The 24,425-nt window shown below is 50.0% G+C and overlaps 2 protein-coding genes across 2 annotated transcripts in view; one reads left to right on the forward strand and one right to left on the reverse strand.

Moving 5' to 3' along the window:
- The window catches only part of PPME1 (protein phosphatase methylesterase 1), a 31,227-nt gene extending 19,596 nt beyond the window's left edge, over positions 1–11,631 (forward strand). The window contains exons 4-14 of the mRNA XM_082494010.1: positions 1,136–1,193; positions 1,751–1,802; positions 3,624–3,778; positions 4,799–4,889; positions 5,628–5,693; positions 6,157–6,289; positions 7,027–7,156; positions 7,854–7,898; positions 8,886–8,950; positions 9,983–10,050; positions 11,356–11,631. Coding sequence (XP_082350136.1) covers positions 1,136–1,193; positions 1,751–1,802; positions 3,624–3,778; positions 4,799–4,889; positions 5,628–5,693; positions 6,157–6,289; positions 7,027–7,156; positions 7,854–7,898; positions 8,886–8,950; positions 9,983–10,050; positions 11,356–11,374 — 882 coding nt within the window. The 3' untranslated portion in view covers positions 11,375–11,631. The remainder of the gene's footprint in view (positions 1–1,135; positions 1,194–1,750; positions 1,803–3,623; positions 3,779–4,798; positions 4,890–5,627; positions 5,694–6,156; positions 6,290–7,026; positions 7,157–7,853; positions 7,899–8,885; positions 8,951–9,982; positions 10,051–11,355) is intronic.
- A 5,831-nt stretch (positions 11,632–17,462) lies between these two features.
- On the reverse strand, positions 17,463–24,333 carry P4HA3 (prolyl 4-hydroxylase subunit alpha 3; the record flags this gene model as incomplete). Its single annotated transcript, XM_082498758.1, has 13 exons — positions 17,463–17,613; positions 17,805–17,901; positions 18,528–18,596; positions 18,887–18,949; positions 19,532–19,691; positions 19,873–19,937; positions 20,366–20,542; positions 20,627–20,784; positions 20,963–21,014; positions 21,111–21,260; positions 22,458–22,678; positions 23,056–23,198; positions 24,137–24,333. The coding sequence occupies 13 exons, from the start codon at positions 24,331–24,333 to the stop codon at positions 17,543–17,545; spliced, it is 1,623 nt and encodes a 540-aa protein (XP_082354884.1). The 3' UTR covers positions 17,463–17,542.
- Positions 24,334–24,425: the final 92 nt, after the last annotated feature.

Raw genomic sequence — 24,425 nt, forward strand, 5'->3', positions numbered from 1 at the left:
GCAAGTTCCTGGATGATGTGTTTGTACTTCTCTTGGCCAAAGTACTCCTATTTGGATAAAGCTCAGGGCGTTGGAAAGTTTCCCATTCTCTCACATCGTGTTGATGATCCTCTTTCCTTACTCCTTACTGACAATAGTTTGATTTTTAGCAGCAGACTGCTCCTCTGACTGGTTAAATTTTTGCTTAGGTGCATAAGCACTTTGCAGATTGAGGTTTCAGGATATCTTTAGGGGCTCTAAAATATTAACTTGTGGATTCGGTGGGTTTTGGATGAGCAACTGCTCGTCATTTGAGCTGAATAGATGAACAACTGAAATATGAGGACTGGGTCGCTTTCAGCTCTTTGCCCGGTATGTAGGTGGTTCTATTAAGAATCCCTCAACAAATTCCCTGACTCCTGCAGGGCTGTTATTTAAATAATCAATGATTCCTTAACGGGAAAGTCTTCCTTTCAACAAAGAATGCCACTTAATCACTGTGATGCCTGAAATAACTTACACAAATTGAGCTGTCAGGAACAAATAGAGCCATAATCGTATTGCAGCTCTACTTTACTTTAAAAAGATTCCCCATTTGTTACCCCCAACCCCTCTGGACTAATCCATTTTTGTACATTTCAGCCTTCCTGTAAAATTCTGGGTTTTGAGAGCAAATTGAATGCGAGCTGCAAAGCAGCTGCTTCATCTTCATGTCTGCTGTATAGCCAAGACTAATTTTGTCTAATTAATTTTGACTAATGTTTGTGGGGCTTGGGGAAGGGGGACATTACTTTGGTGTCTGTAATCCCATTGCTGCATTTCAGTTTTCAGAGGTGCTACAGAGCTTGAATTCATTATTGTAGAAAACACATATAATGTCTTATGTGCAGTGAAATTAATGGCCTCAGAGATGGCGTTAACGATGGTAGAAAGGATGGAGCTTTGGTTAATTAAGGATAGTTTATATGGAATATTCTTGCTTGCTTTCTGTGACACTTGGTGCAATCCAGGTTCAGCCACTTTGTTGACAGTAGAGGGGTTTTGTCGCACCATCCGAACCTTTGCTGTTGTTTCAGGGAGGGCTTAATGTTGCTAATCCTTTCACAGATGAGGTGTGGCACTTTGCAAATTATATTATCTTTGTCCCTTCTTGCAGTCTGCAATTATTAACAGGATTCAGTGTAGGATTGTGGCTCTAGATCTCCGAGGCCATGGTAAGTAAAATAAATAAATTTAAAATCACACAAGCATGTTACGTGCTTTCATTTTTTAAAGATGTAATGAATCCTTCCCAAGCTGACTAAGAAAGCATCCTTAAGGCGTCCCAATTTTAGTTCAAAAGCAGGGATGGAAAAGTGGCTCCTAGAGCTCCACAGCCACTGATCCTCACGTGCCCGAAGCTGAGACTTTCCGCACCTTTGTGTGAGGCAATGGTGGATTCGTTCCTTCCTACATACTGGCACTAACCCCCTCCTTCATATTTTTGTAACCTATAGGTGGTCTTTACCATTAGAAATAAGGTCTGTTCTTTGGTTTTAAGATAGATTGCAAATATAGAACAGTTATGGGGAGCATTTCCTACCCATAAGCTGTAATGCGATAAAGTACCAACTGTTCCTATTAATTCCAGGTTTCTTAATTATTCATGTTAACTGCAGTAGGCTCGCTCTTAATAACTGTGCCAAAAAAGCTTTGTACGATTGCTGCTCTAATTCCTGAGGGGACTGAAGGTTTCCAGCTTCCATGAACTTGACTTTTTTTGTTCTTTCAGGAGAAACAAAAGTTAGGAATCCTGAAGATCTGTCTGCAGAGACTATGTCAAAGTAAGGAAACGTATGCTCTCTATTCAGTATTTCACTTTTCACAAACCTTTTATTTTCTTTCCTTGATTGAACAATAAACTACTTGAGGACACACAACCTTCCTTCAAGGGACCTGGAAGATAGTTTCATTTCATGTTATTCTGGCAATTGTCCCTTCTTTTCCTTCCATTTTGGGACAGTTTGAAATTTATTTCAAGTTATACTTCTTCTGGCTGAGTCAGGTTCCAAACTGGAGCCGTTCTCTAGGTACCCTCAGTCTTAAAACTCACTTTAAAGATGAGTGTCTTTGTTGCATTGAACACTTTAAACCTGCGACACGCTGTAACACTTGCTAGAGATTTCTTAACAGCAGGGGAACGCTTAATGCTTTCCTCGGACATAACCAACTGGGGCATTTTGGCTTGAAATGGCCAGTTTGGTTCTTCCTGGGCTCCTCGAGCGAGCATTCAGAGGTGCCCGCGTTGGACTGGCGGCATCCCCAAAGTGCAGGTCACAGACTGGGGCTTCCAAGCGTGGAGGGAGTTGCTTTTTCAAACCATCCCGACCTGCTTTGGGATGCAAATCCCCCCTCTTGACAAAGCTGTAAGAAAAGCAAATACCCGCTGCTAAGCACATTATGTTAGTCCACATTTAGCACAAAGAAACCCTTTGCTATGACTACAATTAAATCACGAAGGATTTTGTAAACTTCATATGAACAAATCCACTTGGTTTGTTGTGGGGAGGCCATGTGTGAAATGTATTCTGACTTCCATTGTATACCTTATTGCTACTGCTTACGGCTTGTCAGATCCTGATGTGTTACTGTCCTGAGGAGATGCCCTATGAAATGTTCAGAATTTTTCAGATCTGGAGCAGCACTACCGTGGGGGAAAAACAAGTTCCTTTTGTTTTTAAACCTTTCTCTCCTCTTTGTGATGAACTTGGAAGTTATTCCTGAATAGGCTTTAAATGGGAGCCTTAAATTATAGCTAGTTTTCATTACTTTTTTTTTTTAAATTAAATCCTCAAGCAGTTTTCTCTGACAGAACAAACTGGTCAACCTTTTTTTTTTTTTTTTTTTTTTTTTCCCCCACTTGTTTTCCATTTTCTAGTTGCAATACTGCTCGGGTCTCCGGTTCCTCTGAATGGTTTTAGTCAGGAAAGCCAATTTGGGTGTCTTCAACTACAGCGCTTTTCAGTAGATTTCAATCATTAGCTCTGCTCTTGTTTTGGTTTTTGTGAATCGCACCAGCCAGTTTTCGCATACGGCAGTGACAGCTTCAGTTTAGAGCAGGTGCCTTGTGGAAAGGAGGGGAGATTGCCCCTTGTAGTGTCTGTGCTCATAAAAAGAGTCTGAGTCTTTTTGCTTGTGCTCGCTGTTGTTTGTCTTTGCCTTGGTCAGCGGGGCTCCGTTATTTTCTCGCTTTAATTGCAAAAGGTTTCTCCTTTCAAAACGGGAATTTCTTAATCTATGCTTCCATGCAAGAGGATTTGGAAGCTTTCTCACCTTTTATTTAAAATGCCTACCAGCTAATGTCAATGTAAAAGGTTCTCTTCAGGCATTTCTTTTAAATTAACGCTTTCTGTTAATAAAAAGGGAAATGACATGCTTGTTCAGGAAAGTGTTGGCTTGAATGATTTCCTGCGTTGCTGCCTAGGTGAAACAGTGATAAGAGAATAAACTTGTCTTGATTACCTGGGGGTTAAATGAGCATACAGAGAGGATTTTGGAGCTGGACATCTGTCTTGGATCTGTACTTTCTCCTCCCATTGTACAAATCTGCTTCAGAAATGTATCAAGGTAGAGACGCCAACCATGCTTTTGTCTCAATGTGGCAGAGACGTTGGAAACGTGGTCGAAGCTCTGTATGGGGACCTTCCTCCCCCTATCATGCTGATTGGGCACAGCATGGGGGGTGCCATCGCAGTGCACACGGCGGTCGCAAATTTGGTGCCGAGTTTACTGGGTCTGTGCATGATCGATGTTGTGGAAGGTAAGTGAGTGTACCCTTGGACAGGCTTCCATACCCTTGGATGGGGTTCTGTCTTCCACGTTCATCTTTTTCTTTTATCCCCAAATCCCTGAATACAGAAAGTTTTGCCCAGTTTTTAAACCAATGCCAGTTCCATCCTCCTAACAGATGCTACCTACACAAAAGTCTTTCTAGTGTCACCCCTCCTTTTGCTTCTCTCAGATCACAGAATGACAGACTGGTCAGGGTTGGAAGGCCCCTCTGGAGCTCCCCCACTCCCACCCCACGCCAGAGCAGGGGCACCTCCAGCAGTGGCACAGGACACGTCCAGGCGGGTTTGGAATGGCTCCAGAGTGGGAGACTCCCCCACCTCTCTGGGCAGTCCGTGCCAGTGCTCTGCCACCCTCAAAGCAAAGAAGTCCCTCCTCGTGTTTAGATGGAACTTCCTATGTTCAAGTTTGTGCCCATTCCCTCTTGTCCTGTCACTGGGCACCACTGAAAAAAGACTGTTCCCACCCCCCTGGCACCCTCCCTTGAAGGATTTATCAGCGTTGATAAGATCCCCCCTCAGTCTTTTCTTCTCCAGACTAAAAAGCCCCAAGTCCCTCATGAGAAAGATGCTCCAGTCCCCTCATCATCTTTGTAGCCCTTTGCTGGAGCCTCTCCAGCAGTTCCCTGTCCTTGAACCTTCCTGAGCTCCTACTTCAGATGTGCTTTCTGTTTGCTATTTTCCTGATAATTTCTTTGCAATACTTTCATGTTAGCGGGGTGAATGGCACCTTTTTATATGATGCATGGTGTTGATGAGTGGTTACTGCCTTCTCTTACTGTCCAAATGTCCTACCTGTTAAAATATTCATTCTCTAATGTGGGAGCAGGTGTGACTGTGGGCTTAGGAGTACTAAGCTGTACTGAATTTAACAGCATTAAATTCCCAGTGAGCTCCAGTTCTCTCTGAGAGTATTCCTGGTATCCAGTTCTGTATAGAGGAATGTGGCAGTAATTTCATCAGATGCCATAAAATTAAAAACTTGTTTTTAGGTACAGCCATGGACGCGTTGAACAGCATGCAGAACTTCTTAAGGAGTCGTCCCAAAACATTCAAGTCACTTGAGAATGCCATTGAGTGGAGGTAATGCATGGGCTTACGTAATCCCCCAAATCACTTGTCTTTGTAGCTTGACTCTCAAAGGAAACAAAGTTTGTAGAATTTGTCTGGTTTCTCCTTTCGGGCTCACTTCCCCAGCTGTTGTCACCAATTCCTTGAGTGATTTGACAGTGAGAGAGAGGTCTTAAAGATAATTAGTTTCCTAGGAAATTTGGGTGGGCATTGGAGAAGGGTCATCTAAGAGCTTCCACTAAGGGAAAGCTTCACGGTATGAGTTGTACCTTCCTTGTAAGTGTCCCAGCTGTTACAGAAGAAGCTTGAGACATCCCAATCTGTAAAAAATGGGACTTATTTCTGATTCAGAAAGAATTAGTTACGCATCTGGGAGCTGAATTTGAAAGGGAGAGGCCTCATAGTTAAGTTTGTAGACTGGAGTGCAGAGAGGCCAGTTCTGTTACCAGTTACCCAGCGTAGTTTTTGACCTCTCCCTATCCTCTGCCATGAGGTGGGTATAACCCTATTTCACTGTTTCCCCATCAGCACTTCTCCCACGTGTCTTTTAAATTCACATTTAGAGTAACAACGAGAGGTTTGAGTAAGTCATCATGTAGTGTGAGCCCCTCCGAACGCCTTCTGAGAACAGGAGAACGGGGAATGTTTTGGGGAAATTGTGAGCTGTAAAGAGCTTTTGCTCCTGTTTCTGGGCCTATTACTGATTCTGTTTAGTAACTATTTCTGCCCTTCTGATTTTTTCTTTTCTAGTGTGAAAAGTGGACAGATAAGAAATCTTGAATCTGCCAGAGTTTCTATGGTCGGTCAAGTCAAACAGTAAGTGGTTGGTTTTTTATTTTAAAGCTCTTAAAATCATCTTGTATATTTTGTAATACCATTACCACAGAGCATAAATTCACTTAGAAGTGAAAATTTCTTCTAGCAAATACAGTTTTCTTCTCAGTTGATCACACTTGGTACCTGCAGCAGCATAATCATGGCACTTGAAGAAAACCTGCCCAAAATTTCCCTGGGGCAAAATCCTCCAAGAGACATGTTTTAAAAGGTTAAAAAGTTTAACTACTGGTTGTGTGTGCCTTGCTCTGTCTGCTTTTTGGCACACATTAACAGATAAGTGTTAGTCTGATGCCTCTTCTTTTCATCCACAGCTGCTTTTAAACTTGAAGGGATTTTTTTCAGCCGGTATCTGAGAAATTGCTGACTACTTTAGGTTAAAAACTGTTTGGGTTTATTTTTGTTTGGTTTAGCAGGGAATCAGTTTCTGGCTTTATTTTCACAGGTGTGAAGGGGCTGCCAGTCCTGAATGTCCTAAAGCCATAGTGGAGGGTATTATCGAAGAAGAGGAGGAGGAGGATGAAGATGAGGAAGGGGGAGGCTCTGTCAACAAAAGGAAGAAAGAAGATGACACAGAGGTAGGGAGTTTCTTGCTGTGTTTTCAGCTCATGTTTGCACAATGCTCCTTTGTAAGAGAAGTAGCCCATAATTATCCAAATCATTCTAACCTAAAATGGAGCAACTTCACGGACCAAAAACTTTGTATTGTGACTTTCTTCTTCGTCTCATGCCGCTGATTCTGTCTTGGACTGTCACCTCAAAGCATGTGTTTGGTTTTCTTTCCTCAGGTGCTCACAGATTTAGTGCATATTGCCTGAAATGGGGCTTCTGGCCTGAACGAAGAATGCTTTTTTCTGAGTCTTTGTGGTATTTTTGTTCGTTTCCAAAGCACAGTAGCATTCAGGAGGTCGTACAGGCAATTGCAAGCTAGGAATGTAAATTCCTCAAGGAAAATAGTTGCAGCCAGCTTAGCCCCTTTTATTTCTGTCACCTGAGTAAGAGCCAATTCTGGACATTCAGACAACTTGTGAGCTATTTGTGCTAGTAAAAAAGTAGTAAATTGAGTGCCCTGAAAACTGCAGCCTTAAATTCATCTATAGGTGTAGCTCCTGCTGACTTTCTTGTTCCCTACTTGTGTACTTTGGCTGGGATTTGGAGAGAAATTTAGGAGCAAGGAGGGTCATCCACTGGAAGTGTGTAATCCACCAGAGGGAGTCAGTATTTTTTTATATATACCTCCAAGTGGCACTCTGAGTTCATTTTATTTCAGCTGTTTCACTGATCACTAATGCAGAGCTCTCTCTCGTCCCTGCAGACAAAGAAGGAGCACTTATACACGTGGCGAATTGAACTGGCGAAAACAGAAAAGTACTGGGATGGCTGGTTCAGGGGTTTATCTAACCTCTTCCTAAGCTGTCCAACTCCAAAGCTTTTGCTTTTAGCTGGTACGTGTGTCTTCCAGTCCTCTTTAGGTTCCGTGGCTGTTCATTTCAGTCTCATTTGATGTCAAAAAATAGGGTCAGTGTTTGGCTAATGTCCTTCCTGAGACTAGCAGGTCTGTCTCTTCTGCCTTGACTTTTCTGTGTATCTTGAAATATCATAAAACGGTCCATTTGATCCATCCAGATGTGGAATTAGTTCACAGCCTCTAATATCAAAATAGCACGTGATGACATACTGTATATTGCTGCTGTTGAATGGGTGTTATACCTGTATGACGTGGAAGAAGATCGAACAGGACAGATCCAAGCTGCCCTTCTTGCCTCCACTACTATGATATTTTCCTACAGATATGGGCGTGATTTGAACTTTTCAACTGGAAGTCAAACTATCAACATTTGAGAGCCAGTTGTATGCCCTTGTTGTGCCCTGATAAGAAATTAAGTGTGTAACCAAGTAACCAAGACAAATACTCTTTAAGGTTGTAGGGAAGGATGTGTTCTTACATTTTTGGCTGGGATTCTTTCCTGTCACTTTACTCTCTTGAGTTGCGGCAGTGAAAAGTCCTTGTGAGTGTCAGAGATTATGTTTCTTCTGAGTATTTCAAGCCAAATGTCTCCTTCGAAATGTTGAATAAAACCCTGCTTAGAGAGTCATGTTCTGTCTGGCTTTTCTCCAATACATCTGTTTATTTGGTTGTAGGTGTTGACAGACTGGATAAAGATCTAACAATTGGACAGATGCAAGGTAAATATTTAATATTGTTACTCTATACTTACTGTAATGCTCTTTTTGGATGATAGCTTGTTGCTATGGGTACACGAATGAGAGATACCTGGAACGGCCTCTTACCAGGTGCAGTCTATATTGAAACAAATGTGCATTAGAGAATTAGTCCATCCTAAAGTGTTCTCTAACTGTCTGTGGTTGTAGGAAAGGTGGAGAAGTTGCGAAGGGAAAGGTTCAGTTAGAAGTTGTGAAAGGCTCTTGCCATGGTTTTTGTTCAGTCTAGCGTTCAGCGTTCCCAGCAACGGGGCTGCCACGCTTCTCTTGGATCAGAACGATTGTCCGTGAACGTTGCTTTCTAATCTGTTTTTTCCCTTTTTAACTACGTTCCTGATGTTCCTAGCTAGAATGCTTGGGACCATCCAAAACTGTCTGGTCTCCTGGTGTTTCTGGCAGACATCAGACCAAGATACAGCATCTGCCTTAATGTTTTGGGGTTTGTGGTTTGGTTTGGTTTTTTTCCCCATCCCCGCTTCATTGATTTCCAGAGCAACCAGTACTGGAAAGTAGTATTGGATAGCAGGATAAACATTACGTTAAGATAGATCTGATAACAGTTCCAACTCTGAAAGGTAGTCTCGCCTGCATTGAGAAGCTCTAAGAAGTTTAGCTCCTGGGACCCGGCTCCAGTTACACTTGGGGAAGATGAATTAAGCAGCCGTTTCTTGCTGTCTTTTGAAACTGTCTGCTGTGCGTATCGTACGGTTTGCTTTAGACACTTCTGCCTTCTGTGGTCCCTCTGCCCGATGCACATAATGAGGTTTAGTGAGGTTTGTTTATAAAGAACGTGATATTCTTTTGAAAGGAGTTCATAAACTCACAGTGCTTTTAAGGGTGTACTGTCTGATGTTTCCTATATGTACACAAGAACTGCTTGCCTAAACCATTGCTGTTAGAAATCGAGACTGCTTAAAAAGCAGCTCCAGTGATGACTCTCTTCATCCGCAGGGAAGTTTCAGATGCAGGTCCTCCCGCAGTGTGGCCATGCAGTCCATGAAGATGCTCCAGACAAGGTGAGCCCCACTGTGGTGTTGAAGCTAGATAAATCACCGTCTTCACAGCTTAAATGCAAAAGGGGTCCGTTGCTTACTATGAAGCAGGGATTATACTTCAGGGGTGTTTTTTGGCACAACTTAACTGGCTATTCACAAGACAGCTTGGATTTTTAAGCTGGCTGGAAGGCCTGGGCTAAGATGACACAGGGCTTGGCTGGATTACCGGTTTAACTCTCAGGCTAGTGGTGGTAAAACTAAGTCTTACCACGTGGAGTGTGGGTTTATCCGCCCTGTCTTTCCTCATGAAGTTCTCCACTCTCCCCAGTACTAAGCTGCAGCTTTTGGGGTTGGTCTGTGCTTTGCTGAGTTGGGTGGCTCACATTTTCCAAATACAAAACAAATGTTACTGAAACAGCTTACAGACGGAGCAGTGCTGCTTCTGGGTACTGCTGAAGTTAGTGTCCAGATAGAAGCAGGAATGTGGTGCAGCCAGTGGAGCCTGTGGTTGGAAACATGTCTGGTTTTACAGCTTGTGCTATACTGACCGCTGTGAGCGTAAATCTCAGCCTGTCTGTGCTTCACTTTAGCGATAAGGAATAGGGATTTTTATGTACACGTACTGAGTTCCTGCATTGTTATTCTTTTTAATACACGTTCTAAGTGGTATTATTACTGTCAGGTTACTGTCTTGATTTATCCTTTATAGGAATAACTTGTGTCATGAATTCACCACACCTTTTTTACCCGCTAAACTTAGGCGTTGTTTTGAGAGTTACTGAAAGAGGTGGTGAAAAAGTTTTGTCAGTTCTTGATTGTGTGGTCAGTGTCAGAGTAAAGGTTGAAGCACGTAGTTCCTTCTTTTATATATAAGGCCATTATTACACAGAGCTCTTAGTTTTAAAGGAGCACACTTGATTCCGCAAGAGGGTCCCGAGAACATGAACTGTTATTGGAAATGCCACAGGCTTTGAAAACTACTGGATTTCTTGTTATCTTTGTGTCCCTTTAAATTCTGACTGATTTTTTTTTTTTTTTTTTCCCTTCCCACAGGTTGCTGAAGCTGTTGCAACGTTCCTGATCCGTCACAGGTTTACAGAGCCCATCGGTGGATTCCAGTGGTGAGGCTCTGCGGGTGCTAGAGCTGGGCAGTCCTTGAGCAGAGGTTTTCCTCTTACTGCCTGCGCATTCGGCTCTCAATGTGGGAGGCTGGAGTTTTAGCATAATGCTAAAAACCACATGTAAACAAACAGCCTTGAATCACAGCCAGTAATGTGTTTGATGTTTGTGTGTTCTCTCTAAACTTCTCGCGTGTTAATGTAACCTCCTTCCTTGGAGGGGAGGAGCAAAGCAGAGCCTCCCTAGCTGATTCCTTTCTTCATAGCCTGCCTGAAGGCAGAATTACAAGTTTTATGGTATTTAGTTTAAATAGCATTTTATTTAAGTAGTCAAGGCCCTGTGTTTTGGAAACAACTTGCCCCACACTTCTCTTGGCCAAGAAATACTGGTGAGGTTAGACAGGTAAAGATCGGTGCTTCGCTTTGCAGACTTCCCATACTTATCTCAGCTGTTTTCATATCATGATAAACTGTAGAAGCCACACAGCAGCGAGAGCAGGTTGTGACTGATAAGGCTGATTGGAAAAACTCACAAAGTCTTAGTTTACGATACCATAAAGCTAATAACTAAACCAACGCTTAGACCTCCTAGAAGGCGCTAATCTGTTTTACCATTCACCTGAAAGGTGATCCTAAAATAAGCATGTTTCGTAAGCAGTCCTGAAAAGTCTTCCTGCTTTTAGTGAAGATTTCTTCAACAAAATCTAGAAGCCCCAAATTGCGTGATGCTGCAGGACTGGCAAATGCTAAAGAGGTATTGCTGGATGATCTCTATCTCTTTTTCCCCTTTATCCCCTGCCCTTGGGGATGAAACAGTAGAAGTGTAGGACTGGGGACTGCGTATTTTAAATCCAGTGAAAGGGTGTAGTGTAGGTTGATGTGTAAATGGTGAGAGAGGGAGGAGACCGAAGGGCTGTACTGCATTGCGGTGTTGACTCTCCACCAGGTATTTGGCAACCTGTGCTGTTTCTCTGAGGCTTTGAAGGCACTAGCCTGCCGCTCCTGCGATTGTGGTTGTAGCAAAAGCAGCTTTAAAACCAGAGGCTTGGAGAAAGTGGGCCTTATTGTGTCTTTAAGCCATAGACAGCAACATGTGAAGCTTTCGTGCTTCTCACTGTTACATAGCTTACAAGTTGTTACAGTTGTTGAATGCATCAACACCGATTTTTAACCTGCATGATAGACTTTTTGGCCTTGTTTGATCTTGGGTAAAGAGATAAATTTAGGATGTCGCAGAGTCAAATATCTGCAGAGAATACCTTGATTTTAACATGTGACCTTTCTTCCACTCTCCCTTTTCCCTTCTAGTGTGTTTCCTGCTTGTTAATACCCTGGTGTTCTCCAGCACTGAGTCCTGTTGTAAATAAACTGCACCAGAGGCCACTGTGATGTATCCATATCCTTTCATCTCTCCAGTTCAGCAGCAGTGAGAAGTTGGTGTGAGATTCATCCCCTAGAACTAGTTCTCCAGAATGTGTAAATGCTTAGGGACTTCCTTGCTGGGAAGCAGCTTGTACTGAAGACCGTGAAAAGTTCTTCAGGCCCTTGGAAGTGGGCTCCTCTCTGCTGCCACAAGGAAAGACCTCCTGAAATCCCAAGTAGTCGATCATACCGATCTCCATCGATTCTCAGGCTTTCTTGGACCCAACGGCAAAGGGGCCGTTGGCAGTCCAGATCCACCATGGGCATTGCAGCGTAGCCAAAGGCTTCAGGATTTCTCCATGGAATCGTCTAACCGTCTTTGAAGTGCCCCTTAGGTTTGTTTTTTATATATGCCGTTTCTTTCCCCTAAAGCAGATGAGGAATCGGCTTCATTGGGAGCTCAGGTTTCGTCTCACCAACGCCAGCCTTATGAGTTAAGCTGCGGGAACAGCCTAGATGCTACTTTCCTGTGCAACGTTGGACGGGACTGTAAAACGAAAAGGCGAGGGGGGACCGTGAGCTCCGTTTCAGAGCCTTGCAGCTTTCTTAATGCTTGTTTCAATTTCTCGCTGATAAAAAAATAGCCTGGCTCACTCTGTCCACTGCAGACACGTGACAGGCAGGGGACTCTGGGCCTGCGTTTTATGGGGAAGACCCGAGAGCAGCAGTAACAACGTGGTCTGCAGGCAGTTTGCCTGTTTGGCTGTTCTCCGCCCCTGGAATGTGTTTATGCTTTCCTTCTTGTAGCTGCTACACACAACTGAGCAGAGATCGGCGCCTTTTGGGTGAAAAAATGCAAAAAGCGCAGTAGTTATAACCACTGGAAGAGCTTGGAGTCAGTCCTGCCGGTGTTGATGCAGAGGTGTAGGCAGCTGCTGCCACGTCGTGCTCCCCCCAGTACTGGAGGAAAGACCTTGTTTTCACTGTCACTTCCTAGATCGTTTTGCTGCCTGCCTTCCATATTCCCACGTAAATGCAGTAGTTACACAGAGAGCTTTTCTTCAGGGTTAAATTATCCACAGACAGTTTGTCGGATTGCTTTCACCTAAGAATCACTCTTGAGCGTCAGAGCAGACACATTTTGGAGCAGTTTTCCTCAATACGTTGCCGGTGGATGTCTGAAATATTTTCTTTTTTTGCCTTGTCCATAACTCCTTGATGCTGTATGATGAAAGCAGTATTTTAACGCTGTTTTGCTGAGGCATAGTTCTGTTGTTGGCCTGATTTGGGAGCTGCGATGTGCGTCTGTGTGTATGTCCTGTGACAAGAGCCATTGTGAATTCTTGGCGTTTGAGAGGTGTCGGTGGGGTGAAGGCAGACTGTGTGAAGAGCTGACAAAGCCCGATTTAACGTCGGCATTTACCCTGATGGAAGAGCCGCTCGTCTCCTCTGATGCATCCGCATGTGAGCCCTGGACACAGCAGTCGTGGCCTTGCTCTGTGTCCCTTCCCCGAGACATCAGGGTGCGAAATGCCTGAATTAGAGACGGGAAAGCCTCATTCCAGAGAGCTCTCCTCTCTCCTGGCGCTTGGGCCATCGACACTCAGGTGTTAAAAGAGCAATTGCTGGCTCCCCGCGCTTCCCTCCGTAAGTCACCGTGTTAATTATTGCATTAGTTTACTGTGACCTTGATGTAATGTCCACCCCTGTTTTCGTTGCTGATGGATTAAATGGATCTTCAGTAGTTAAGATGCAAAATAGCACTTTCCCCAGCTGTATCCTGAAGATTGGCAAAATTCTTGGTCCTTTCCAGATGATTCCTGTGTCCAAATTGTTCGAGATTAAATAATACAGTGTGTGTGTGTCCAGAGTCTCTCTTCACGGGGTAGTTAAGCATGTGCCTGTTGTCATATTCATGAATGATCTCGGTAAAGTCACGTTCCTCCGTGCTGAAGTCACTTGGAGGATCTGGCTTTGAGTGATTTGTTGCGGTAACTCCTCGCGTTTGCCTCTCATGTTTATCCCTTTCGCTTGCTTTTACAGTTTGCGAGATACTTTTAAAAAAAAAAACAAACCCAAAACTCCATGGAGAGCAAAAGAAAATCAGTTTTGTATTCTGTAGAAGCACCATTGGAAAATGAATGACTCTTTCTGAATCCCATGGGCTCCCCAGAATTCTATTTTGTTGTTAACATTTGAGAAGTGAGTGAAAAAAATAAATATTTCAACAGCCTATTTAATGTGGCGTTGCTCCGTGCCAAGCTCTCAGTCCTGACTTGCACAGACTAGGCAGGGACGCGTGAAGTGCTGGCTTCAAAAAAAAGGTGGCTACAGGGACAGCAGCAATCGCGGGTGGGTGGGTGGGTGGAGGGGGAATTCCTTTCAGCTGTGTCCAGCCACGTACATTTTTGAGGCTGTACTTTTGTCTGAAAAATATTAATGCTCCCGTCGCAGTTTCTCCTCCCTTTGCAGGGAGCTACAGGCAGAGAGAAATGGTATTTAGGTGAAGGATAGCACGGACCGCGATAAAAGTAGCTGCAGAGAGAAGAAATATTCTCTTTGACTCATGAAAAATGGGGACATCTAGAAAATCCCCCCCCTAACTACCAGCTTTGCACTGCATTTTTCCACAGCCTGCAGCGTTGTACTGGCTGTGTAAAAGCCGATAAACAGGAGGCGGCTGTCTGAACTGAAAGGATGCTGATTCTACGCTGGCGCTTTTGATTATTTAGAAATCTCTCTTGCTTTTGTTCCAGTTGTTGGATTGAGGATCGGTGGAAACTTTCACAATGGAAAATCCCAAGGCTTGGCAGGAACAGCCGATGCAGTTTGGGAGGCTGGTTTGTCGCAGGGTTCGCTGCTTAAATTTTTTCAAATCAGCCCCAGGACGGGGTTTTGCCAGCTCCTGGGTTATATGCACCGGACAAAACTCTCGGTGGCTCGTAGATTCCAGGAGCATTGCAATTGCTGGAAAAAGATATTTCCTGTCTTGCCAAAGCCTGTAGCTTTGCTTTGAATACAGATCCTGCGGACGCAGAGCTCGCCTGCGTGCCATTGCACGTGCTTAAGCCAGCACGGTTCTGGTGTTTTGAAAACGCTGTTAGTCACCGGGGTGATTGATATGTACCCACGCAGACACTCAGTGTTGAAATGGTTGCCGAATCGCGTTGCTGTACAGAGCTCACTTTTTATTTTTCTTCAGCCTTGTCTTTTTTTGTCTCCAGCCTGCCCTGGCCCAGGTGTGGAGTGAGTGGGAGGTGATATCAAAGCCAATTGAAAATACTGATGCTTATTGAGACTGGAAGTCACTTTTTGTGCAACCGAGATACCCTCTTGGAAAAAAAAAAAAAAAAAAAAAAAAAAAAAAAAAAAAAAGCACCACGGTAATGCAGGGAGTGACTTCTAAACTGAGCTTGTGGTCAGGCAGCTCTCGGAGGTGGTGGTGGTGTGATAGATCCTGTTGGTAATACCAGTAGCCCCAGTAAATACTGCGCTGGGGCAGTTCAGAGGGAACCTCCTTGCTTTCCCTCTCTCTACTGAGCCATCGCAGTAAGGCGAAGTCACTTGGTGGCGTCTCCTTCAGCGAGACCATCCCAGGGCTCCAAAAGCTTTATCCACGTGCGGCTGCATTCAGTGGGGTCCTCAGCGAACAGGGGAGCACCCGGCAGGTGTTGGAACAGAGAGAGCAAACAGCTTTGTGCTGATGCTCTCCACCTCCTCGACTTTTGCATTGAGGGTTCTCCCCACCTCCGCTGTTGCCTTTTGTCTTTGAGTGTGGACGGGACTGGGAGGAGAAAGCTTCAGAGGTGTCTGGCAATTTGCCATTCACTGGTTTGAACTCAACCCTCCTGAAAATCTGGACTTTAGATCTTCAGGTGAGGTCAAAAGAAAAGTAATCTATGGGTTGCCATTTCCAAGAAAACTTGGCGCTGGTGGATTATCCTTGGAGGCCCCATCCCTGGAGGTGTTCAAGGCCAGGGTGGATGTGGCCTTAGGCAACCTGGGCTGGTGGGAGGTGTCCCTGCCCATGGCAGGGGGCTTGGAATGAGATGATCTTCAAGGTCCCTTCCAACCTAAACCATTCTATGATTATAACACCCATTTCTGAGCCTGGTGCTCCGCTCACAACCTGAAACTGCCATGTGTTGCCCAAACCTGCCCTCCCTCAGCTGCATCACCTGCCCTGACGTGTCCCATAACTCTGTGCCCTCAGCACCTTGTCCGTAAGGTATCCGAAACCTGCAGGATGGTGCTTGGGCGTTTGCTCTGAGCTTTGCTGTCGGATGCTTGGCTGGTTTAGGCCAAGCTTTACTGGTCTGGTGGGGTGACCTCGCACCATGTGCTGCTGTTTCCAAAAAGGAAAATGTTTGTGTGTGTATGTGTGTGTGTGTCAGTTCTCCGGAGATCGTGCTCTGTGTCCCGTGTCAGCCTCATCCTCTTCGTGTCTTGTTCGGTGTCCGTTTCTCTCGCCTACAAATAAAGCATTTGTGAAAAGCCTGGAGTAGGAACTCCTCCTTTCCCGGTACTCGGGCTCCTCGGAGCAGCCTGCGGAGGAAGGATGTCCATCCGACTGTTCCTTGGGTTTTTCTGGTGACTCACAGAAGCCTCTCGTCATCTGAAATACTCCCCCATCCCTTCCCCGTGCTCCAGCGTGGGGAGGAGGGGGGGGGGGGGGATGCTTTAGCCACAGCTTTTGCTTTTTCCCCTCTGCTCTGTGCCCGATGGCTCCCACGTGTACAGAAACATCTGTAAGTAATAAACCATGGCGCTCTGGCTGTTAAGTAACCTGTGCTGTGTTGGACCGTCTGTTTTATAACACCCCGAGTGCCGGGGTCGTTGTTCTTATTGGAAGAGCAGGAATTTGGGGCAATTTTGCTCTGAAATTTTACGGATTGTTTTAAATTCAAACGGGGTTAAGGGCTCCTGTATAGCATCCTCCTGCGGTGGCGGGCTGGAGGCTCCCGTGCCCCAACGCTGCTCCAGGGCTGGATAAACACAGCCACAGAGTGATAAATGCACATTTTTCAACCCGAAACGAGCAGGAGAGATCTGCCTGGTGATTCTATCCCCCTCCCCAGTTTACGTCCTTTTCCTTCCAGCTAGCTCAGAGGTGACGGGGTGGACTGGACCCCCCCTGAGGGAGCTGGGTCTCCCACAGCTGCGCTACCCACTGCTTCTCCATCCAGGGGGATTTTAATCTCATCCGGACATCGCATAGATGAGGCTGGATGCAGTCGGGGAGTTTCTATGCAGGGGCTGATGGTGTCCTCCTGCTTGACCCTCCCTTCATCTGTGCTGTCCCCAGTCCCAAACGCCCCGGGGTGAGTGGTGCGGGCTCCCTGCCCGATCTCCAGGCGCTGCTGGAGAGCCCTGCTGCCTCTTTTTGCCTTCCAGTCACGCAGGTGCCGCGGTTGGGCTGGAGAAAAGGGAGCTTGTCTGCGGGGCCCCGGGGGAGCAGCATTAGCGCAAGCGTGGCCCAAGCACAGGCAGGCGGGGGGCCAGGGCGGCTGGAAGGCCGCTGCTGCCTTCTCCCTCCCATGGTCCCTCTTACAGCGACAGCCCTGCAAAAACAAACACCCTTCTGGGGTGCAGAGGAGGGGGGGCCCATGCTGTTGTCGGGCCGAGAGCGGAGTGTGGGGCTGTACAGATGCAGCCGGGTACTGCAGCAGGTTTATTTGAGGCAGAATAGCGTACTGTCCTTGCTCTGGTCCTCTATGGCCATTCTGTTCACTCTGAAGCCTACCGATTACCGTAGTAATGCCAAGTCACTAACTGCTACTCCTTTTAGCAGACAGACTTTTCATCTAGGGCTGGAGGAGGGGGCTTGAGGATACGTTTAGGGTCCAGGCTGGAATTGGGTGGGGGGCACACAGACCCATCCACACTCCCATCCACACCCCCACATCATCCCCTCAGGTGCCACACCGAGGTATTTCCCCCAGACTCCACTTTAGTGTCTTTTGACTTTATTTTCACTGGATTCAGCCATGGCTGAGCAAGTGCCACTGCCCCCCATAGCACCCCGCGCCACTGCCACCCCCTTCCCTCTCTCCTCTCGCTGCAGCCTTGGGGACACGCTGTGCTGGGGTGGCTTTGCCACCCATGGGTGCCACGTCCTTGAGCCCGCAGCAGCTCAGTCTCGTGGGTCGGCACTGCACGGCCGCCGAAACTCCTGCCCATGCTCGTGGATCCACTTATTCGCCACTGGAAGGGACAAGGACAAGGACCTCTGTCAGCCTCCGTCACCCTGCACCCCTTTCCAACCCCGCTCCGGTATCGGTGATGTGTTTTTCCTTATTATCCAGGATTTTTCCAGGTTCCCAGCACCTCTCGCCTCCCCGCTGGCAGAGCTGCCCATCCAACCCCGTGTCACCCCAGGTGTCACCGTCTCTCACCCCATTTGTCCCCGGCCAGGACGGGGCAGCCGGCGTGCAGGGTGTCCCCGTCACCATCCCCGTTCCTCCGTAGGTTCCACCAGAAGAGCGCTGCGTTCTGCGGAGCAGAGATGGGATGGGAGCCCCAGGCTTTGGCACCCCAAAAACAGAGCCAGGAGGCCCAGAATTGGGCTTTGGCACCCCAAAACAGAGCTGGGAGAACTGGGGTTGGGGTTTGGCACCCCAAAACAGGCAGGAGCCCAAGGTTTGGGGCTTGAAACCCCTAAAACAGAGCTGAAAGCACTGGGGTTGGGGTTTGATAACCTAAAACAGAGCCAGGACCCCAGAATTGGGGTTGGCACCCCCAAACAGAGCCAGGAGCCCAAGGGCTGGCATGTGACACCCCTAAAACAAAGCTGGGACTCCTGGGGTTGGGGTTTTGGCACCCCAAAATAGAGCCAGGATCCCCGAGACTGGATTTTTGGCATCCCAAAATAGAGACGGGAAGCCCGGGGTTGAGGTTCTGCACCCCAAACCAGAGCTGCAGGATTGGGGTTTGGCTCCCCTCAAAGGGAGCCAGGAGCCCCAGGATGGGGGTTTGGCACCCCAAAACAGATCAGGGAGCCCCGGGGTTGGGGTCTGGCATCGGAAAAGGCTCGGCCACAACTCCCTGCGAGAGACAAGACACAGGAGAGCAGCATCCCCCATCCCCGCTCCTGGGGTGCTCATGGGGGTCTCCCTCACCTTAACCACGGGCACGCTGAAGTTGGCGTAGATGAAGGCGGTGGAACCGCCGGCCTCCACCGCACTCAGCTGGAAAAGGAGCAAAAATATGAGCCATTGCCCTCCTCCTCCCCCTGTGATACCGCTGCTTTGCGTGGGGAAACTGAGGCACAGAACCTCCCTTGGTCCCCCCACAGCGCTTCCCTTGCTACCACACGGCACAAGCCCTTAAATACTCTGCAGTTGTTGGAATTGAACACCCCACCACGGTCTGACTTAGAGCTGCCCTCACCCATCTCAAACCCTGTTCACTCTGAACCCTACTGATGACCATGCAAGTGCAGTCTCTCTAGGCCCAGAAATGGCGGGGGGGAACTCACGTAGATCATGACTGTGGCGATCCTGTTGCCTGACTTCATTCTGTAAAGGGGGCTCTTCCTGGACTGCCCCAAGAGCGAGAAGGTGGGGATGGTCAGTCCCGTGGGGACAGTCAGTCCCCAGTCATGGCTCGGCCTGGAGGCACCTCACGCCCTAACAGAGCTGGTGGCTCTGAGCTGCCCCCAGGGACATCTATCCCTCCCTCCTTTCCTTCCTTCTTTCCTGCCTTCCCTTCCCAGGAACATCCCAGGAACCATCCCAGAGACCACCATGGAGACACCCCCAGGGACCTCCCCCCAGGCAGCCATCCCAGGAGCATCACCCCACGGTTCACCACCAGGGACATCTGAGGGACCACCCTGGGAGCCATACCAAAGACCACCCCAGGGACACCCCAGGGCATCATCCCAGGGTCCACCTCCAGGAACACCTGAGGGACTGGCCCAGAGACCACCCCAAAGACTACCCCAGGGACCATTTCCAAGAACATCCAGGGACCGCTCCAGGAACCGACCCAGGGACCACCCTGGTGACCTTCTGAGAAACCACCCCAGGAACCATCCCAGGATCACCCCAAGGACCATCCCAAAAGCACTACAGGAACTACCCTGGGCAACACCCCATGACCACCCAAGTGGCTCCCTGACCGTGGCGTGGTCGAAGTGTGGCTCGTAGTGGCCTCCCAACCCGTAGTTGACCACCTGCAGATACTCGGCGTAGGGTGGCCGCAGGTCCAGGCCGGTGACAGCAGCAATGCGCTGTTCCAATGCCCGCACCACTGGGTCGGCGGTGTCCTTCAGCCAGGCGCTGCGGGAGCACCCCACCTTCAGGCCCCCCAAATTCACGTATGGCTGGGCTTAACCCTCATGGCACTGCTGAGTGTGGAGGACCCAGACCTCCCCAGCATGGCTTCACTGCCACCTTGGTGGTGGCAGTGGGGCCATGGTGGTCCCGCTGGCCGAAGGACAAAGGAAGGGGTGGCTACTACCTCTTGCTTATCCGGTAGTCGGCTTTCTGCTGCTTCTCCCCAGAGGCGACCACAGACCTCTGCAGCTGGAGGACACATGGCAGGGGGGATGATGTTGCTGCACATGGGGACCTCCACACCAAGCAGGGACCCCAGTCGGGGTCAAAATTGGCGGATTTATACCAGCTGGTTGCCAAACATCCCCACCCCAAGGTGTCCCACCCAGGTGATGGAAGCAGTGATAGCAGTTGGATCCAACTCAGTTGGGTGTCACCAAGTCAAGCCTGGCTGGGAAGGAGTTTAGGTGCATGCATGGACCTCGTTTCTCCCCAAAATCTCTTAGGGGGCTGAGATGGAGGTAAGCTGAGCTCATGTTCCCAGGGTCTCGCTGCAAAAGGCTTTGGGTTAAAACCCCTCCTATCTCTGCATGCTCAGGGTGGTCCACCCTGGACCACCAGCTCTTGGGGCACCCTCCTCCAGGACAGGGACATCCCTGGGGACAGAGATGGCTCACCCAGGGCCCTGCCAACCCCTTGATGGTCTCAGCCTCGGCGTCACTGATGAAATCGTGGTACAAAGCCACGTAGGGCTGGATCTGGACCATCTCCTTCTTGGCGGGCTGGAGAAGGAGGTAGGGGCTACCATTGGTCTCGTAGGAGCAGCCGAGGTGCGAGAGATGCCCTTGGGCCAGCTGGGGAGAGAGAGGACCAAGGAGGGTGTGAGAAGGGGGACAGCGGTTGGGTGGGGGACCATGGCACCCCCCTGCCAGCCCCACCTGCCCCCCCGGGCGCTGGCACAGCTCCTCGTAGGCGTCGCGGCTTTGCAGGTGGGTGCTGTTGGGTCGTCGCAGGGGTGCGACGCTCACGGCTGTCCCCATCTCCAGCAGCTTCTTGTACTTGGCCACATTCCTTGCCACCCTTTGGTTACTGGGGTCTGCCGGAGAGGTGGTGTCACCCGAAATGCCATGTCCCCATCACCCCCCTTCCCTGGCGAAAATTACCCCATGTGGGGGCAAGAAATGGGGTGAAGGAGGCTCGTGCCATACAGAGGTGATGGGGATAACCCAAAACCTCTCCACTCCTCCTGCCGCACCTGAGGTTGCCCCACGTACCGTAGTGCAGAAACTCCCTGGAAAGGCTCAAGGCATGGGAGATGTTTCCAGCCTGGATGGGAGGAGCAGAGAGCCCATGAGCATCCCTCTGCCCACGGTTTGGCTCCACCAGGCATCGGGGTGATGGCGATGGGACTCATGGTCATACCATGAAGTAGGAGAAGGCAAGATGGTCCAGAGCATCCTCCAGGCTGCTCCGGTCCTCGGGGTTCCAGCTGCCGTAGGAGAGGCGGAAGAGGCTGACGGCCTCCTCCAGCCACGCGATGGAGTGGTAGTAGTCACCCATGTCATAGGCCACCTGCGAGACAGCACACCGCCCGGGCCCACCGGCTGGGCCAGCCTGGCCTGCATCCCGTCCCCACCCTGTCCTATCCCATTACATCCCATCCTACCACATCCCCACCTCCATCCTCATCCTATTCCCTTTTCATCCCATCCTATCCCCATGACCATATTCATCCCAATCCCACCCCTGTGCCCCCCATCCTGTCCTTACCCTGTCTCATCCTGTTCTGTCCCATTCCATCACATCCCATTATATCCCATGCCCTTGCGATATCTACCCATCCTGTCCCATCACATCCTGTTGCTTTCCTATACCCATCCCCACCCCCATTCCCTCCCATGCCATCCCCATCCTGTTCCATCCTGTTCTTTCTTGTCCCATCCCCATTCATCCTGCTCCAATCCATCTCCATCTCCATCTCCATCTCCATCTCCATCTCCATCTCCATCTCCATCTCCATCTCCATCTCCATCTCCGTCTCCATCTCCGTCCCCATCTCCATCTCCATCTCCATCTCCATCCCCATCCCCATCCCCATCTCCATCTCCATCCCCATCCCCATCCCCATCCCCATCCCCATCCCCATCCCCATCTCCATCTCCGTCCCCATCTCTATCTCCGTCCCCATCTCCATCTCCACCTCCGTCCCCGTCTCCATCTCCATCTCCATCTCCATCTCCATCTCCATCTCCATCTCCATCCCCATCCCCATCCCCATCCCCATCATTTCCATCTCCATCTCCATTTCATGCCATTTCATCCTGTCCTGTCTCGTCTCACCCCACTTCACCCCACTGTGTCCCATCCTAACCCACGCTCTGACACTCCATCCCAGCTCTGCCGTGACACTCACAGGACTCTGCCCTGAACAAAAAAAAGCTCTGTCAAAGCACCCAAATCCTCCACAGGGATTTACGGACCCACTTTTACCCCTGGGCAGGGGCCAACCCCATACCCAACTGGGCTGCTGGGGCTGGAGGTCTCCCCCAGGCCACCGGCTCAGCTCTTCCCCTCCCTGAGCCACGAAGCAGCAAGAAGCCCCGTTATTTGGGCGAGTGCCGAGGCGATGGCAGGCAGACGGATGCCTGCGGGCTGAGTCAGAGGGGCCCCTCCGCATCCATGCGGGAAGAAAACCCAACGTCTCGCCCTACGGAAGCAACATCCCGGGCTGGAAAAGCCTTGTGGGCGGCTGACAGGGTTCGTCCTCACCTTGCCCACATGGAAGCAGTCATCGGCAGAGAGGGATACACGCCGGCCGGGGCTGTAGAGGGGTGGGTGGCCAGCGCCAGCTCGCTGGAAGATGCCGTTGGCCATGCCCTTGACGCTGAGTGCATAGACGTCCTGCAGCCTCATCAGTGCCCGGGCAGCACCATTCAGGTCCTCTGCACCAGGCAGCTCCTGCTCCACCTCCTTGAAGCCAGCGTGGAGTGCTGAGGGTGGGTAATGGGGGTGCACAGAGGGGGATTAATGAGCTTTAGGGGTGCAATTGCCCTTATCAGCCCTTCTCCATCCCGGGGGACCCCACATGTCCATTCTCCTGCTCCACCCATTCTCCTGCTCCACCAACCATTCTGTTCCACCACCCATTCTCCTGCTCCTCCATCTGTTCTCCTGCTCCTCTACCTGTTCTCCATCTTCACCACCTGTTCTGCTCCACCACCTATTCTGATTGACCACCACCTATTCTGCTCCACCACCCATTCTCCTGCTCCTTCATCCATTCCCCAGCTCCTCCACCTGGTCCCCATCACCTCCTGGCTCTCCCCAGGTGACAGAGAGGACACGCAGCAGAACACCCCCCCTGTACCCTGGGTGTTCTCCATGGCCTCGTCGCTGTAGACAACATTGGGCCAGTCAGAGTGGAGGCGCTTGATGAGGCTGAAGGCCAGCAAGGGGTTGTCCACCGAGGCCTCAGGGTCCTGGTGCAGCGCCCGGACCTTCTCATAAAACCTACAAGGCACCCGCTGGTTGACACTTTGAGTGATGCTCCTGGGTGGTAAGACACCCCCCGCCCTGGGGCAGGGGTTGGAGTTGGGCACCTTTGCCCCAGTGTCCACTTTTTGGCCAAGCCAGAGGTGGGAGAACCCCATTGAGATGGGGGAACCCCATTGAGGTGGGAGAACCCCACCGAGGTGAGGGAACCCCATTGAGGTAGGTAGACCCCATTGAGGTGAGGGAACCCCATCGAGGTGGGAGAACCCCATTGAGGTAGGTAGATCCCATTGAGGTGAAGGAACCCCATCGAGGTGAGGGAACCCCACCGAAGTGGGAGAACCCCATTGAGGTAGGTAGATCCCATTGAGGTGAAGGAACCCCATCGAGGTGAGGGAACCTCATTGAGGTAGGTAGACCCCATTGAGGTGAAGGAACCCCATCGAGGTGAGGGAACCCCATTGAAGTGGGGGAACCCCACCGAGGTGAGGGAACCCCATTGAGGTGGGAGAACCCCACCGAGGTGAGGGAACCCCATAGAGGTGGCTAGACCCCCAACCCTGGTGGGTACGGGGGGATGGCCAATGCCATGGGGATCCTGTGGCCCATGTCCCCACTCCAGACTTGGGGGTACCACATCCCCATCCTGGGACATGGCTTTGGGGGGGTGGGGGGGTGGGGCACCGTGGGCAGCGCTCCCCATCCACCCACGACAACCGAAGCTCCTATTTAGCCGTGTGTGTGTCCCCCTCCGAAAAATTGGGTGATGGGGGGTGGGGGGTGGGGGGTGGGCTGGATTCCCCCATCCCCACCCCCCAGGGCGGCACCCAACCTTGGGAAACGTGGGTGCCCCGAGGGGAGGGGATGCTCCCAATGCTGCGTGCCCCCCCCCCCCCCCCCCGCGTGATCGCGACAGGGGGGGTGGGGGTGGGGGGTGGTGAGGGGGGGTCCGGTACCTGGCGAGGCGGCGCAGACGGGCGCTCTCCTCCCGCAGGTACGTGCGGAGGCGGCGGAGCAGACGGTCCTCGGAGCTCAGAGCCCTCCGGACGCTCAGCATCGCCGTGAAGGTCTCGGCCGGGGCGGGGGGGGGCAGCAGAACCAGCAGTACCCCCAACCCCAACCCCAACCCCCCCAGCGCCCCCAGCGCCCGCATCCAGCCGCGCCGGTCCGGGAGAGGGAGGGGAGGGAGGAGGATGGGGGGGGGGGGGGGGAGAGGGGGGAGGGGCTGGGAAGCCCCGCCTTTGG

Source organism: Vanellus vanellus (assembly GCF_965231255.1).
Source record: "Vanellus vanellus genome assembly, chromosome: 1".
Lineage (NCBI taxonomy): Eukaryota > Metazoa > Chordata > Aves > Charadriiformes > Charadriidae > Vanellus > Vanellus vanellus.